The 17683-nt window shown below is 45.4% G+C and overlaps 1 protein-coding gene across 1 annotated transcript in view; it reads left to right on the top strand.

Annotated features, from left to right (window-relative positions):
• Positions 1-3370: 3370 nt before the first annotated feature.
• SH3D19 (SH3 domain containing 19) overlaps positions 3371-17683 on the top strand; it is a 212628-nt gene continuing 198315 nt past the window's right edge. Inside the window, exon 1 of the mRNA XM_040967439.1 lies at positions 3371-3569. Coding sequence (XP_040823373.1) covers positions 3458-3569 — 112 coding nt within the window. The 5' untranslated portion in view covers positions 3371-3457. The remainder of the gene's footprint in view (positions 3570-17683) is intronic.

Raw genomic sequence — 17683 nt, 5'->3', positions numbered from 1 at the left:
ATTTTTAACCCGATTGAATGGTCTTGTCTGAAATTATATAGTTATTTTTTTTTAAGATTTATTTTATTTTTATTGGAAAGTCAGATATACAGAGAGGAGGAGAGACAGAGAGAAAGATATTCTGTCTGACAATTCACTCCCCAGGTGACCACAATGGCTGGTGCTACGCCTATCCGAAGCCAGGAGCCAGGAACTTCCTCCAGGTCTCCCACGCAGGTGCAGCATCCCAAGGCTTTGGGCCGTTCTTGACTGCTTTCCCAGGCCACAAGCAGGGAGCTGGATGGGAAGCAGAGCTGCCAGGACTAGAACTGGTGCCCATATGGGATCCCGGCGCGTTTAGGGTGAGGACTTTAGCCACAGCGCTGGGCCCCTGAAATTATATAGTTATTATGGAACTTACCACATTTTGCTTCATTTTATGCTAAAGTAAACCTTTCTCATTGGAATATAAGGAACATCTTTTTGCTCAAATAAAAATGTATGTGAAAAGCCCCCATCATGGGGCCCAATTATGAATATGTCTTTCTTCTTTTTTTTGAATCTTCTCACAGCACATTGTGTAGTGCTTGGTGCATAATACTTGGTCACCATAAATATTGGTGGAAAGTAAAGGGGTTGAGCATGCACCCTGAAGGAAGGAAGTGAATTTCCAAATTTTGGCTGGATTGGAGATCCAAAGCAAGTCTCATGAGTGTCTAAACTAAGACTCCAAAGAATAGCAGACACTGAGCCCACCAATGTTGTTGAAGCTGTGTTGCAGCCAAGATGGGAGCCTCCCAATTATCTGTTAGCCTTGAAGGCAAGTGACAAATATGCTCTCACTTCCAGTGAACCCTTACAATGAGAACAAGCCTAAAAGTCTGGACTCTTTCCCCTTTCTGGTTTAATTTCCAGTTCTCCAAGGGTCTACTTATTTAACGGCTCAAGTGGTAATAACGTTTTAAACTTGTGGACTTGACCTCAATTTCTGAAAATCAATGGTGTCTCTTATCTGCCTAACAGAAAGATTTTCTCGGGCAGCAACAAGCACAAATGAAAAGGCAAAGAAACAGCACTCAGGGACGGCAGGCCAGTCTATTTTCAGTGACCCCTTTCTCCCTTTCTTCCTGGTCTTAGATGCTGAACATTAGGGGCGCTCACACTCCCTGCAAAGTAGAGCAAGCGGCTGAAAATAAAAGCCTGCTCACCTCAAACTGGAGTTTCCTAAGGTTTCATATCCAGGCAATGTTTCTCCCTGCCGCTTAGGGATCTGCTATCTTTTTTTGGTGAGATTTCTAGAATCTGTGCCGTCCCTGCCCCCCGCCATGTGAAAGTCTATACCTGTAGCATCTAAGATGCACGTTACACAGCCATGCCTAACACCTTTCGTTATGCAGTTAGCTCCAGTTCTGAAAAACTTTCACAGGGGTAGGTCCCCCCGCCGAGTGCTCCAAATTATAGTCTCTAACTCCAGAAGTCAGTGTTTTGCTCCCTGGCCAAATCATCTCTCTATAAATTATCAGGTATGGGGCTCTCTAAACACATTTTCTGCCTATCTTTTTATGGATTGTGCTGAGACACAACAAGGTTTCATCTTTCTTTTTTAATTGAAGGATTTGCTGCTCTTCATTTGAAAGGCAGATTTTACAGAGAGGGAAGGAGATAGAGAGAGTAAGATCTTTGACCTACTCAATCAATCCCCAAATGGCTGCAATGGCCAGAGCTGTCTCCACATCCTTTTGCCTTCTCTAACACTTTGATGTGTGCTATCATTTCTGGCCCTTGTAGAGCTGAGCTGATCTAAAGCTGGGAGCCAGGAGCTTCTTCCCCATCTCCCATGTGGGTGTCCTACATTTCATCTTAAAAAAAAAAAAAAAACTTAAAAATTCATTTGACGGGGAGGACCTTGCTGTGGTATAGAGGGTTAAACTACTACCTGCCATGACTGCATCCCATGTGGGTGCTGGTTTGTGTCCTGACTGCTCCACTGTGGATCCAGTTTCCTGCTAATGTGCCGGGGAGGCAGGCAGAGGATGGCCTAAGTGCTTGGGCCCCTGTTACCCATTTGGGAGACCCAGAAGCTCCTAGCTCCTGGCTGGGGCCTGTCCCAGCCCTGGCTGTTGCAGCCATTTAGAGAAGTGAACCAGTGGATGGAAGATCTTTCTGTGTCTCTCCCTCTTTGTAACTCTGCCTTTCAAATAAATAAAATAATACTTTATAAAAATTTAAAAATTAATTTGGGGAACAGAGAGCTCCCACTCACTAGTTCACTCTTCAGATGTTTTGTAAAACAGCCAAATCTGAGCCAGGAGCTAAGAATTCAATTCATATCTCCCACCTGCTTGGTAGGGACCCCCCAACTACTTGAGAAGCACCTGTTGCCCCCCGAAGGCTTGCATTGACAGGTGACTACAATGAGGAGTCAGAGGTGGTAACTGAACCCAGGTCCACCTGATATAGGATGCAGGTGACTTAACCACTAGGCTAAATCCCCACCCTTACCATGCCAGACTTATTGTCATGATCATCATCATCATCATTGCAGTCTTATGTTCGTAGCCAAACTGAGGTGAAGACAGAGCATACCCATATTCTCCATATTGGGGGGGTAGGAGAATATGGGTATGCACAGCTTCTCCCATAGCTGTCACCTCTGGCACTCAGAGTGGTAATTTTGCCACAATTGGTGCACCAATGGGGATACATCCTTTTTACCCAAAGTTTACTGTTGGTGTCACAATCTCTGGGTTTTGACACATGTAAGACAAAATGTATTCACTTAAAGCACAGAGCACTTGCACTCCATGAGTTTTGCAGAGAGACTAGATTTGTACGAGGTGAAAAGAGAGGGAAAGAACAAAGCATGCCAAACAGTAGCTCCATCCAAGTCCATGGCAAGTTTGTCCCGAGTTCAACAGCTCCCGGCCGTGCCATCTCCCCAAGCCCCCGCTCTGAACAGGTTCCTCCTCCTTTTGTTCAAGTGTCAAAGCAAATGCGTTTCCTGTTGACACCAGAATATCGGGCAAGGGCAGGAAGCGGACAGGCCACCTCCTCTTTCTCCCCCTTCCCATTCCGTTTATTTATTTTGTGCACGTTAGTTTGGGTCGAGCGTGCGCGGCGGTGGGACGGCCTCTGGGGCCGGTGACCCCTCCCCGAGGAGGCGAGGCCCGGCTCGAATCCGCCCGGTCCCAGGCTGGACCGCGGCGCGACGGGGCGGGGACCGGGAAGAAGAGAGTAGGAGAGAGAGAGAGAAAGCCCAGGGCGAGAGAGGCCGCCGGTGCACCGTGAGGAGGCGGGGGAAAAGGCAGCTCTCTGCCGCTGCAGGTGGAGTTCACCCAGGGGACCGTTTCCGCAGCCGCCGCCGTCTCTCCGGAGCCGGGCTTCCCTGCCCCGAAGGTGCTGGCGTGAGGCACCCGGGGCCCGCGGACTGGGGGGCGCCCGGGCCCGCCGTCCCCGGCTGCGCCTCCGCGCCTCGCTCATGGCTGAGGGCCGGCGGCGGGAGGACGACGAGGAAGAGCTGCGCGAGCGCCGCGAGCTTGGGGGCCCGCGCCGCGCCCGGGGCCGTGCGCTCTCGGGCCACTCGGCCGCAGGTGAGGGGGCGCGGCGGCGCGGGCGCGAGTGGGCTGGGAGGCGGGCACCGGCAGACCGAGAGAGCTGGGCGCTTCGGGACCGCCCAGGTCCTGCCAGGGCGGCGACTGCTCCCTCGCCGGTCGGGATGGGACCGGCACCTTTAACTCTGGAGGCAGAGAGCCAGGGAGGAGAGAGCGAGCCTTTGCATCCTCATCCTCACTTTCGGGTCGAGCCCGAGGAAATTCAAAAGGCGTTCTCTACCTGCCAGTGGCCAGGGAGAACCGAGACTCCCAAATGGGCGTGCAGAACTCAATCCAGGAGGTAGCTTCTGGCTTGGAATTAGTGGCCAGGGCGATCGCTTATCTCTGGATGAGTCAGAGGCCAGTGGGGAGCTCCCAGGGTCTGGCAGCCTCCATACACCGCGACACCTCCCTCCCCTTTCTCCCGTTGGGTTTGCCTGCCCTGGCTGCCGCCAGGTCGGCCACGTGCTCACACTGAGTCAAGGCTGGCGGTAGGCCACCCGTGGACTTCGGACCTGGGATTATCCTCTCCCCCCCACACCCACTGTCGGAGCTCCCCAGATTTTTTTTTTTTCCTTATGACTTGCGTTGGAGTTGTTTTTGGAGCACACCCGCTTCCTCCAAACTCCATGAAATTAAAGTCCCAAATAATAGCATATCCAAAGGCAGTGAGGCTAAGAATCATTTCTGGGCCTGCAATTACTTTCATGATCTTGTGTGGTTTGGGGTGCACAGGCACGCGAGCAGCACGGATGTAACAGAGGGGCACATGTGTGGAAGAATAAGTGTAGCTCCAAGATTTCCTTCTTCCTTCTTAAATCATACAATGGAGAAGACATTCTTGGGCCTTTGGTTCCAACTGGATGAGCCCAGTTATCTGAAAACAAGAGGGAAAACACACCTGGATAGGGGCAACAAGAGGGAGAGGAAGTGAGAACGATCCCAATGAAAACAAGGTTAGAGAGTGGGAGATGGTGAATTCTCCCTCCACCAGTTAGCTTCTATGAAAGCTGAAAACTTAACAGAAGGTAATGGATTTGGTGGAGGAACCATTGGAGGGTAGGAAATGGGGTGAAAGAAAAGAAACGGTGAAGAAATAGTCTTGGAACCTTAAAGAAAATTCTTCCTGTCTATTACCAGGACTTTTCATCAAGATAAGGTGTTTGACAACCTACATAAACACCAATTGTTTTAAAAGTAATTGATAGTTTTGTTGAATATAAACCCAGACCTTGTGAAATAATGAGTAATTACTGGTATAAGTAAATATTTCTTGCAAGAATACAATGAACACACATTAGGAAGATGAACCTCTCTCTAATCACTGATTGAAACGGTGGAGGCTCTTTTGGGCTCCGATAACTACCCTTCAGCAATAAACAACTCCATACTTTAAAGGGCAGTTGTAGAGTTCAGACTACTTATGACCCAGTTTGACCCCAGTTGAATGTGTATCATTTAGTTGCAATATGTGTATCTAATCCAAGGCTGGTGGAAGGGTTATATTAGTCACTTATCTTTTTTTTTTTTAAACCAATTCCATAATTTCACAAGGCTGAATTTCCAAACTCTGATAATTTTTCGCTGAGCCAAGACATTGTATATACTTCTTGCACTCAGAAATCAGTGTTCAGTTGGCCATTCATGTGCCTTTTTTCTGGAAAGGGTGAGGGGACTGCAGTAGCATGGGGTGGGTAGAGAGTTGGACCTGCAGTTTGGGCTTTTATTTTGGGAATAAATTATGGAATAGTTTACATGACAAGCCGTGTTTCTGTTTTCCCTCCTGGCCTCGCATGTGTTTCAGACACCATCGCATTCCTTACCAAGCTTGGGCATTTGTTGGTTATGTCTGCGCTGCCTGTTGCTCTCCTGCGTGAGGGTGTGAGCCAGTCCAGGAGCTTCGGGTTTCCTTTGAGGCTTTGTGATCTTTCCTTTTCCTGTTCCCAGTGTTGCCCCCCTTGTCTCTCCTCTAGATAACGATTTTCCTTTTCTTTGATCTCTCCTAACTAGAGACCATAAACTTGGAGTTTATAGTCAACTTGAGGGACTCCATGAACTCTTTTCCTGCTAAATGTAGATGTGGCTGTGTGAGTGCCTCTATTTTTTTTTTTTATTTTTGCTAAACATATATAGAAGAGCATGTAGCACTTGTAAATGATAAAAAAAAAATGAACTTTCAAAGCTCATACCCAAAGCAGACTTCCCTGTGCTCCCAGACATAGCTTTCCTCCTGCCCCTGGAGGTGATGTTTACTTCTTTATTTACTTTTGTGATGAATTCATTTCTTTTGGGTATAGTCTTACTATGTACTTCAGTATACAATAGTGAGAGTCTTACCTGTTCTACAGCTTCGTGTCAGTAGGGTACTCCTTTATGTGTGTTCTTCAGTGCTGTGATTTGTGTTTGTTCAAGTTGATTGCTGTTTTTATCAGCCCAGAAGCAAGCAGGTCATGACTTGCAATTATGAATTGTCTGGGTTGAGTTCTTCTCATTCAGAAGCCTGGTAATCCATGCACATGAGGACAGTCCTGGGAGAACATCCTTAGGAAATCAATGTGCTTTTGAAATGATGCTACTTTAAAAATTTTTTTTAATGTTCACCTGTTTTTTGTCTACTAGGAAGCTGAGAGACACATGCAGAGAGGGATGGAGGGGGAGAGAGATCAAAAGAGACTCTTCCATCCTCTGTTTCACTCCTCAAATGCCTGCAAAAGCTGGGAATGCACCAGGCCAAAGGCAGAAGCTCTCACATTGGTGGCAAAGCCCAAGCCCTTGAGCCATCATCTGCTGCCTTCCAGGGATTCATAAGCAGGAAGCTGGCACTCAGTTTCGCACTCTGATGTGGAATGCAGGAGTTTAACCCATTGTGCCTTAACAGTAACCCCTTGGCTTCAACCAGATGGCTAAAATAAACAAAAAGTCCAGTTGACATTTTGCAGAATTGTTGGAGCAAGCAAATGCTGAGTGCAGTGACGGTTGGCTCTGTTTTGTTTACTCTCTTGAGAATGAGAGGGAGGGAGAGAGAATTCCCATTTGTTGGCTCATTCCCCAAATGCCTATAGTATTGGGGAGCCAGGAATACAATCCAGTTCTACCATGTGGGATGTAGGGACCCAGTTATTTGAGCCATCACCACTGCCTTTGTAGGACCGCATTTGCAGGGAATTGGAACTGGAAATTGAACTCAGGCTACCCCCTGTGACGTAGGCTGCAAGTGTCAACTGCTATGCTGAATGCCTGCTCCTTAGTAAAAATTAATTGTGTAGGAATTCATGATCCGTGAGATTAAGTTCTGACATAGGAATGACACCTGGGGAACAGAATGTTGCAGTTTGAGTGTCATGTACTGATGCTAAGGTGTTATGATTCTCTAATGTGAAATATTTACTGTTGGTGGTGACAGCCAAGATCAGTTGCCTGATCTGCTATAGGGTGGTAATATAAAATCTAGACTCAACATCTGACTTCTTGGGGAGAGTGAGTACACTAGCTCAGCAGTGCTCCAACTTGATTTGTGTAGCAGAATCACCCGAAGTGTTTATCCGGAGGTGGACTGCTGGGCCCCTCTCCCCAGGGTCTCTCATTCAATTGGTCTGGGGTGGGGACCTGAGAATGCTCATTTTGAATATGTTTCCAAGTGACAGAGATGCTACTGGTCCAAAAGGGTGTTGCTTTTTGCAAATCGCCTGTAGCTAAGAGATTCATCATACCTGGCACACTGAGGCTTAAATTCTAAGAGTTCTTTGGTTCATTTGTCCTTTTGGAAAGGTCTATGAGAAACCATGAGTTAAACATGGAGATCCTTGCCAGCTTAGTGTCCATTCTGGGTGTCCTTCGTAGCTTTTAAGGCTGTCATGGCTGATTGACACAGCCCAGCTTTTAAAATCAGCTTCGTCCTTTGTAGTTGCTTTTCTTTTTTGTCTCATTAACTGAATATTCTTCACTTCTGTGTAAGTTTGGTGTGTTAGTGCCAGTGTGTTAGTTACTGCTAGCCTGGGACAGAAGAAGTGGCGGGGAGGCGAGAATAGGCAGAAGATGGGGTGAACACCCCTTGGGTGTTCCCAAGATTGCCCTAGCTTTTAAAACTGAAAATTTTCCATAGTAAGAATGGTTAGTCACCCTAGTGGAAGGAGAGTTTGTGAGTGACCTTGGAGTGCGGGAAGAGAGGATAAAGGCTACTGATGTTTATGCAAAATTCACAGCTTCTCATTGTCATGATTTTTTTTTTTCTACTCAAGGCTGTTTGTAAGATTTTTTCGTATTGTTACATGTAGCTGTAATTTGTTTTTGTTGCATAAATATGCCTTGTGTCTGTTACTTAAATAAATAAATACTTAATTTGACAAGCAGAGAGACAGAGAGAGCCCCCATTTTTTGGTTCATTCCTTAAATGCCTGCAGCACTCAGATTTGGAGGCTAGACTAAAACCAACCAGAAACTCGGTCCAGATCATTCATCTGAGTGGGTGTCAGAAACCCAGTTACTTCGGCCATCATTATTGCCTCCCAGGGTCTGCATTGGCAGGGAGCTGCAGCAGGAGCCATAGCTGGGAGCTAAACTCAAGCACTCCCATGTGGGACTTGGCGATCTTTATCTGTAGGGTAAACACTGGCTCCCTGGAGCTTCAAATTTTGTTAGTTATGTCTAGCAAATACCATTTTCCATCCTGTGGCTTGTTTTAATTTTATGTATGGTTTATTTTGATGTAGTGATTCTTTGTTTTCTTATATGGATTTGTGAATCTTTTCCTTTATGAATTATCTCCCCCTTCTCCCTTGATTAAGAATGCTATCCCTAACCTAAAGTCATAAAAATATTCACCTTTCTGTTCTTTCCTGACTCCTAAAAGATTTGTAGTTGATCTTCTCTAAAAAAAAAAAATTTGTATTTATTGGAAAAGCAGAGTAAGGGAGAGAGTTCCCCACAGGCCTGCCAACAGTCAGGGGCAGGCCAGGTCAAAGCTGCGATCCTGGACCCAAGTACTTAGATACTTAGGCTATTCAGCTACTGCTTCCCAAGGTGTCCAGTAGCTGGAAGCTGAATTGGCTGGTGGAATTGGAACTTAAACCTGGACATTGTGATATGCGATGTGGGCAGCCCACCCAAGCACCTGCCCCTGTAACTTTCTTTGTGGAGACCTGTCATAACTTTCCTTAGACTCTTAAAACTGTAGTGGACTCATACTACTCCTGCAAAGGGCAAGCATGTAAGATGCGAACACCCGAAAGAGTGGCAGGCATGCAACAGGGCTTAATAAAATAGGAAATAAATGCACTCTATCAGTATTTTGATGTGTTTATGGTAAACCCACAAAGAATTTGATACAAAGATGGTCCCTGACTTGACAGTGGTTTGACTTAATGCTTTTTCTACTTTAAAGTGGCATGACAGTAGATGTTGCGTAGAGACTGTTTTTTGAAATTTGACTTTTGCATGTTAGTGCTATGTGGTAGAGTCCTCTCCATTGACTCCAGTAAGCCCTGTGATCATGAGGTGACACAGCTGACCTCCCCAACGTGCCATGTAGCTAAGCTGGGAAATCAGTGGTAGGTATATTCAGTGCACTTGGGGGATATTTTTAGCTTGCTGTGGGTGTTTTGGGATGCTGATGAGAAAGCATCTATGACTGAAGGCTTTTGTGCTTTGAGTAAAATAACTAATAGCGTGAGGGCTCAGAATGACAGTCACAGTGTGTGCTGTGTCACAGGTGCTTCTCACACCTCAGCTGCTTCTAAGGAGGTATTTTAAGTGTATGTTTTTATAGAAATAGGCTTATTTATTTTTTTTTTAAAGATTTATTTTTATTATTTTTTCATTGGAAAGGCGGATATACAGAGAGAGGAGAGACAGAGAGGAAGATCTTCCGTCCGATGATTCACTCCCCAAGTGAGCGCAACGGGCCGATACTATGCCGATCTGAAGCCAGGAGCCTCTTCCGGGTCTCCCACGCGGGTGCAGGGTCCCAAAGCTTTGGGCCGTCCTCGACTGCTTTCCCGGGCCACAGGCAGGGAGCTGGAAGGGAAGCGGGGCTGCCGGGATTAGAACCGGCGCCCATATGGGATCCCGGGCGTGCAAGGCGAGGACCTTTAACCACTTGCGCCACTGCGCCGGGCCCGAAATAGGCTTATTTATAAATTCTTAATTTTGGGGGCTGGCACAGTGGCTCAATTGGCTCACCCTCTGCCTACAAGCACTTGGATCCCACGTGAGCACCAGTTTGTGTCCTGGCTGTTTCAGTTCCCATCCAGCTCCCTGCTTGTGGCCTGGGAAAGCAGTTGAGGACAGGCCAAAGCCATGGGACCCTGTACCTGAGTAGGAGACCCAGAAGAAGCTCCTGGTTCTTGGCTTCAGATCGACTCAGCTTTGGTTGTTGTGGCCACTTGGGGAGTAAACCAGTGAACGTATGATCTTTTTCTCTCTCTGCCTTTCTCTATAAATCTGCCTTTCTAATAAAAATAAAATTTTAAAAAAATTCTTAATTTTTAGAAGTAAATTTTATATTCTATAATATATATTTAAATATATGTATATAAATTTATGTAACATAAATAAAATATATTGTATATTCTATAATTGGAGAGCCAAGGCTCAGAAATATTTAAGCAACTCACAAAAGGTCCCTTGGCTAGTAAATGGGCGAATAAAGATTTCAATACAGGTTGTTTTCAAAGTGAAGTCCATGTTTTTCTAGGCCAGCACACTGTGAAGGTCAAGTAATGTTGATGCTGCAGTTTATACCCACATAGTGGCGGCTATGCTGAATACTTGGCTGTAATCCTCTTTCTCTAGCTTCATACACATTTATCTGGTAGTTTTCTCCTTAGCAAGGATTTTACAACCCCATGTAGTTTGACCTTTAGAACAACCTGAGAAGGAACAGGGCAACCCTTACGATTCCTATTTTATTTATTTTTTAAAAGATTTAGAGTTAGAGAAAGAAAGAGGGAAGGAGAGAGAGAGATGTATTTTCTATTTTTTGGTTAGAGACAGAGATAGATCCATTTTCTATCCATTGCTTCACTTTCCAGATGGCTGCAATGGCTGAAGCCAGGAGCTTCCTCTGAGTCTCCTGCATGGGTACAGGGGGCAATGTACTTGGACTGTCCTCTGTTGCCTTTCCAGGCTATCAGCAGGAAACTGGATGGGAAGTGGTGTACCCATATGAGATGGGGGCTGCAGGCATTGGCTTTACCGTTTACATCACAGCACCGGGCTCCCTACTGTTCCCATTTTAAAGATGTGTAAACTGAGAAGTGTTAGAAAATTTTCATCTAGAATTACAAAGCTAAAGATAACTGCAACTCAGTGATGTCTGTTGTGTGTCACAAATCATGCACTAGTTTCTTTGGCTGATGCACGTAGCCTGTTAGGTCCTATTCATCACAGTGTGGTTGTTCCAGTAAGCTGGATAGTTTAGAGAACTCCATTAATTTTTCTGGGCTTACAGTTTTTCTGTTTTTAGGATTTTAACATTATCTAATTTATTTGGAGAAAGTTATTTAAAGTCCCATGGAAACTGTGGATATATTTATATGTTGTTTAAAAATCCTGCACTCACCAAATTCTTGAAGTGGACCCGTCTAGTTGACCTTACCAATGTAATAAATGCAGCAAATCCTGTAACTTGAGACAGCTGTAACATTGGCTGCCTGATGTACAAGAATGTACTTTGCAATCAGAGAACTGGGAATGCTAAGTAATCTGTGGTGACTGTCAAACAGAAGACAACACAAGATAACCAGACTCTTGGTTCATTTATTGGCTCAGCAATTGCTGACTCTCCAGACTTGCACAAGGTACCTAAACTCTCGGCTTCCATTCTTTGCTTAGAGTATGGAAATAATAATAAAAACCTGTGATGTAGCACTTGAGGAATACATTAATTTATGTGTATTTGTAAGTGTTCCGAGAACATGGCCAAGCACTCAGAGGGAATACCTATGTGGTTATCACTGGATCTGACAATTAATTGAATCAACACTTTCCTTCATTTGAGAATGCCTATAGATTTCATGGTGGCAGAGGAAAAAGGTCAATCTGGAGTGTCATCATTCAGTAATCAAATGCAGCTGTTTTGCTTTGGGGTTCATGAATCTCTTATAACTGTCTTATTCTCATAAGATCCCCAAAGACTGAGACCAGTTCTTCATTTAGAAATGCAGTTTTCTTTTCAATTGAGTTTTTAAAAGGATTTTCCCCCAATTTATTTGAAAGGCAAAGTTACAGGGTGAGATGGAGGGAGAGGCAATGAGAGATTCTTCCATCTGCTGATGTACTCCCTGACGAGGCTGAATTCAGGAACCAGGAGCTTCTTGTGGGTCTTCCACATTGGTACAAGGGACCAAGTACTTACATCCATCCTCCGCTGCCTTCCCAGGTGTATCAGCAGGGAGCTGGATGGGAAGAGGAGCAACCAGGCCTCCCATTCCATATGGGAAGCCCGCAGTGGCTTAAGTGACTGGCTACATGCCAGTTCCTGAGCTTTTCTTTATCATCACAAAAAAAAAGGTCATTTTTGTGATATAGGCAGTGATATTCCAAGTGATGTCAGTGTCTCAAAGATTAAGCTGATGGTTAGAACCTTTTGACCACCCCATTCGTTCTGTTTTACCTCCCTTGGACATAGTTCATCTAGCACTTCAACAATTTCATTGCAGTGTTACAATCTGGAAGCAATGGATTCAGTCCGTTTTTCCTCAGATCTGTTCAGCTTTGCCTGCAATGGTGCTTACAGGCTAATCCACTGAATACTTGGCTGTAATCCTCTTTCTCTAGCTTCATTAACTTCGTAGCCTGCAGTAGTTTTACATCATCTTTCTGGGTCTAAGTCTTTCCTTTTTTGATTGAGGGAGTGAGGCTTCCAACTTCACCTTTTATGATTCTTTTAGGATAGGAGAAGAAAACTCACTTCTCACTTTGTTTATATAAGTTTGTTTATTGAACGTGCTAAATTAGGTCTTTCTCCTGGCTTCCTTCTGAATTGCTTCATTAGCAAGGAAGAAGTCTGGCACAAAAGGCATGGCCCTGCTTCTCCTGGAGTGGGGAGGAAAAGAAAGAGCGGGAGGGAGAAAGGTTGTTTTCACCTGCTGGTTCACTTCCCAAATGCCTGGGCCTGTGGCTGAAATCTGTAGCTGGAAACTGAATCCAGATCTTTACATGAGTGATAGGGACCCAACTTCTTGAGCATCACCCACTGTCTCCTAAGCTGTGCATTAGCAGGTAGTATCAGGAGCAGAACTGAAGCTCAAATCCAGGCACTCTGTCATTAAAGGATGCAGGAATTCCAAATAGGGTCAATTCCAGACTATTATATTATACAATAATTTGTTATATACTATATATTTTGTATAAACATATGTAAATATATATTTATACAAAATATATTTTATTTTTTTAAGGTGAAGGACTTAAATAAAATTTTGGGGGAATTCTTTTACATGGGAAACTCATGTTTTTTAATTCCCTCTCTTAGTTCCTTTCAGTGTTAAAGGTTCTACATTGGAATTGTCCTTTGTTCCTGCCTGTTGATTAATGTACATGTGATTCCTCTGTCTGGAATATCAGCTTGTGCCACTGTGCAGAGGATAATTTCATTTCAAATTGTAAACAAAAAGCACAACCATGTGTTTAATTGAAGTGACCTATGACCAAGACTCACAACAGAGTATTAGTAGGTACAAATGATTTAACAGAAATTTCTTTCCAATTTTGGAGATGGAATGGAAATTTGAGCAGGCAGGAGTAGACTCTGGAAAAGCACTAGGATAGTCACATCATAATGGATTAATATTTATTGCTCACTGGGTGCTAGGTAATACACATATCTTTCTCGTTTAGTCTGGTGGTTAATGCTATGATGTAGGTGTGACTGTAGAATGAAGGAAGTAAGGCCTCGAGGGGGTAAAGTCTATACCAGCTCACAAAGTTGGTGAGTGAGAGCATAGACTTTGTGGCGCAGACTCCTAGTTGCCGCCTCCTGGGTAAGTGGAACCCCTTATAGTTTTGGGTATGGTGATGTGCTGGCTGTTCAAACTTTCTTCCAGCCTGCTTATTGAGCTTCAGGTCAGAGTTGCTGAGTGGGGGCTTCCTGAAATGTTCTTCAAAGGGAGTGGACTCAACTGTTCAACATTCCCCTTTTCTTTACCGTTCTTCTTCCCTGGTCCTTCAGGGACAAGGATGTGTAGCTGTCAGGAGCCATCCTGGGCCATGAGATTACTCTGAACATGGAAGCCAGGCATTGAAGAATGGTGGAGCAAACATAGATGGGACCTCGGTCCCGGATGATTGTAGGGTCACAAAATGAGTTTTGATTACCAAGCTCTTTCTCTGTGACAAATAAATAAATAAATAAATAAACCTTGTCTTTAAGTCACTTTCATCATATGCCTCTGTAGCTGCTTCCTGCATGCAGTTCCTAACTGATGAAGATTTTCTATTGGTCTTTTTCCCCTCCTCCTACCCAACACTATAATGTGTGTTGTTAATACAACAGTACCCTGGGATATATACAGTCTTATTCCTATTCTGCACTTTATTATTATTGTGTGACCTTGCGCAAATCTCTTGTATTTTATGACACTCTCCCTCCTACTCCCTCACCCTTTGCGTCTTTAGGTGGGCATTGCGCATTGTACAGCACCATTATGGGGGACATGCTTATAAACTCAGGGTGTGATTTTTAGTTCTTAGAGAGTGCTATGGTATAGCTGTACTGAAGAGGAAGTCTGCTGAATCTGGGAGCAGTCTGGTTGTGTCATCTTTGTGCCAGCTTAATTCAGAATGAATGAAGACAAGCTGTGAAGGGCAGTGATTTTATTCTTGCTCTAATGAGAATGAGCAGACCCATAACTGTGTTACTCATGAGCCCCGGTAATGCATGCTGGGGCTATTGCAAGCACGGGAGAGCACTCTCAGGCTGGGGCCACCTGGAAGCAGGGTGCCTTCTTCTTCTTCCTTTTTCCTCTGATTTATTATTTTTATTGGGAAGGCAGATTTACAGAGAAGGAGAGACAGAGAAAAAGATCTTTCATCCATTGGCTTACTTCCCAAATGGCTGTCACGAGCTGAGCCAAACTGATGCTAGGAGCTAGAGCTTCTTCTGGGTCTCCCATGTAGGTGCAGAGTCCCCAGGCTTTGGACCATCCTCAACTGCTTTCCCAGGCCACAATCGGGGAACTGGAAGGGAAGTGGAGAAGCCAGAATACGAGTTGGCATCCACATGGGATCCAGCTTTGTGCAAGGCGAGGACCACGAGGCAAGGACCACTAAAGCCACTAGGCTATTGCACTGGGCCAGCAGGGTTGCTTCTTGTGGTGCCACCACACTCCTTTTTTGTTTGTTCCTTCACAAATACCCTACTCAATAACTTGTCAGCTTAATGGAGACAGCTAGAGCTGTCAAGATGACAAGCTAGACTGGTGTGACTTGGTTAAGATATAAATATTGCCAGGGGAAGGTGTGGCCTGCAACTGGAATTCATCTGGAACAAGGAGCGTTTATGGCAAGTTTGAAAATGCTAAGGCTTGCATTTGAATGTTACTTTTAATCAGACGCATAACAATGGGAAATGCCTTAACATCACAAATAGCATTTTTATGATCCACCCCCTTCTATTCTTGTTTCTTCTTCAGAGAAAATTTCTTCAACTTTTCCACTAAACACGGGTGTGGTATTTCTCCCATTTCTGTAGCAATGGGAACCCCCAACAGTGTTTTTAAAACTTTGATATGCCTAGCTGAAAGGCAGGCCCTGCTGAGTAGGTTTTGGGTGGTGCCTGAGACTACATGTCTAGTAATTTCAGGTGCTGCTGGTAGGGCACGGCTCTGGGCCAGGCTCTGAGTAATAGGGCCCTCAGTGATCTTTACCGTAGGCGAGAAAGGGCAGCCGACTCACCCGGGCTATGTGTTCTTGCGTCCATCCTCGGATTTCCTGGTTACTTTACTTCCGGGACAGTTGCTGAGCAACTGGACTTTGGTTCTGTGTGAGGTGACAATCACTGGTTTATTACCCTGTTAAAGAATAGGATATTGAGTGATTTCAGGAAAATTGAGCATTTTATTTATTTTTTAAAGATTTATTAATTTATTTGAAAGGGAGTGAAAATTTATTTAAAAGAGAGAGAGAGGAGAAAGACAGAGGGAGAGATTTTCTATCCACTGGTTCACTCTGCAGATTGCCATCATGGCCAGGACTTTGGCAGGCTAAAGCCTATTCAGGTTATTTGCTTTTTTTTTTTTAACGAGTTCTTTATCTTTCAATATATAGGCTGCAACTATTTTCTCCTGTGGTTTTCTTTTCTTTGCTGTACAGAAAGTTTTTCAGTTCCACCATTAATTTTACTTATTTTTTGAGACAGACAGAGAGAAAGCACATTTCCATCTGCCGGTTGCCTCCCCAAATGCCCACGGCAGCTGGGGGCTGGGTTAGGCCAGAGCTGGGAGTCTGGAGCTTCTTCTGGGATTCTAGTATGGGTAGCAGAGGCCCAAGAACTTGAGCCATGTTTTGCTGCTTTCCCAGACAGCATTAGCTGCGAGCTGGATTGGACCGATCAGCCGGGACTGGAACCAGTGCTTGATTTGGGATGTCCCAAGCCATGGTTTAACTCATTTTAATCTAAAGGGAACACTTACTGTGCTAGGTTGGAGAGCCAACCCTTCCACTTCCTGTGGCTCAATCCTTTGGGGAAAGCTAACCCGTTCCAGCTCTGGAACCTGGTTTTGCGTCCACCTCCTGGAACCTGTTTGCTGTTAGTCCCGTGAGCTTTTCATGTGTGCCACCTGGTGCCATCAGGATGGCCAGCGCCTGGCCTTGGGGCTGTGGGACAATTCACTGATGTCCGGTCCAGGGCATGGAGGCCTCGCCAACGGCTTTCCTTGGGGTTCTTGGCTGTGAGCTTCGGGTGGCCGGCCAGGCAGGACCTCCCCGACCTGAAGGCGCGGGTGACACCCAAGGACAGTAAGGCCTTGGCTAGCAGGGGGCAGGCGCGCCCTGCCAGCGCTCTTCTCGCGCGAGCCCACAGCCTGGTTCTCGTTCTCGCGCGGCCGCCGCCATCTTGCGTCCCAGTGCATGGCCCTGTGAAGCGCCAGCGTAGGGCCGGGGAGTTGGCCCCAAAGAAAGGCGCGTTTTCAGGTACGGATGGGGTCATGAGGAGGGGAGTATAGGTGTTCAGGAGTGAATGGGCATAACTGCCACTTTGTGAAAAAGCCTGGCTGCCCTCATCTCCCCTGCCGTGGTGTGGGGTGGTGTGTGCCTGTCTTGGGGGCAGCACGCATGGAGGTGAAGGTGTTTCTGAGGAGAAGTGGAGCGGAGGTGGCACCTGGCGCGCACAGCACCGCGGGGAGGCACAGGTCCAGCGCGGGCTCTCGTTTGGGGACTTGCGCAATGGCGTTTGTCGCGCGGTGGCGTCTCTGGGAGAGGCGCAGTGATTACCTGCCGTTTAAACGTTGATGAGAGCACTGGGTTATTAGTGTTAAACGGAACGACAGGTTTTTCCGTAGGCATTAGAGCAGGCCTTTCTTCAGCTGCTGGAGCACAGGGATTTTGTGAACCTGGTAGGAGGTAATTTGGTGCTTATCACCTCATGGAGTGACGATGAATGTTTAATGAAGATAATGAAGAATTAGGGGTTTTAATTCCAGTATTACTGCATTCTTTTTTTTTTTTTCAATTGAGTCCAATCTTTCTTACTCCCATAGTACTAATTGCTGACATATTTGAGTCAAATATTTTGTTAATCATGTAGCTAGGAGGTCTTCAAAAGTTCATGGATTATGGAACAGCTACATGTCTTTCACAATTTTTGACCCAAATGATCTTTTAATTACATTTTCCATTCCATGAACTTTTTGAAGGTCCCTCATCAGTGAGGAACTCGTAAACCCCCTAACAATGCTGCAAGGCGGGTTCTTGTTATCCTGCTTTTTAAAAAAATTTATTTTATTTTTATTAGAAAATCAGATATACAGAAAGGAAGAGAGACAGAGAGGAAGATCTTCCATCCACTCCCCTAGGAGCCGCAACAGCCAGAGCTGTGCTGATCTGCATGTACTCATGTGAGACTCAAGTTTCTTAACTTTTAAACTGGAGCGCAGGTGGGGAGCATCTGGCACATGGGC

The sequence above is a fragment of the Ochotona curzoniae genome, unplaced genomic scaffold, assembly GCF_017591425.1.
Source record: "Ochotona curzoniae isolate NIBS_2020 unplaced genomic scaffold, NIBS_Ocur_1.0 scaffold_4506, whole genome shotgun sequence".
Lineage (NCBI taxonomy): Eukaryota > Metazoa > Chordata > Mammalia > Lagomorpha > Ochotonidae > Ochotona > Ochotona curzoniae.
The sequence above is the reverse complement of the archived record's forward strand: the minus strand, read 5'-3'. Positions and strand labels throughout refer to the sequence as shown.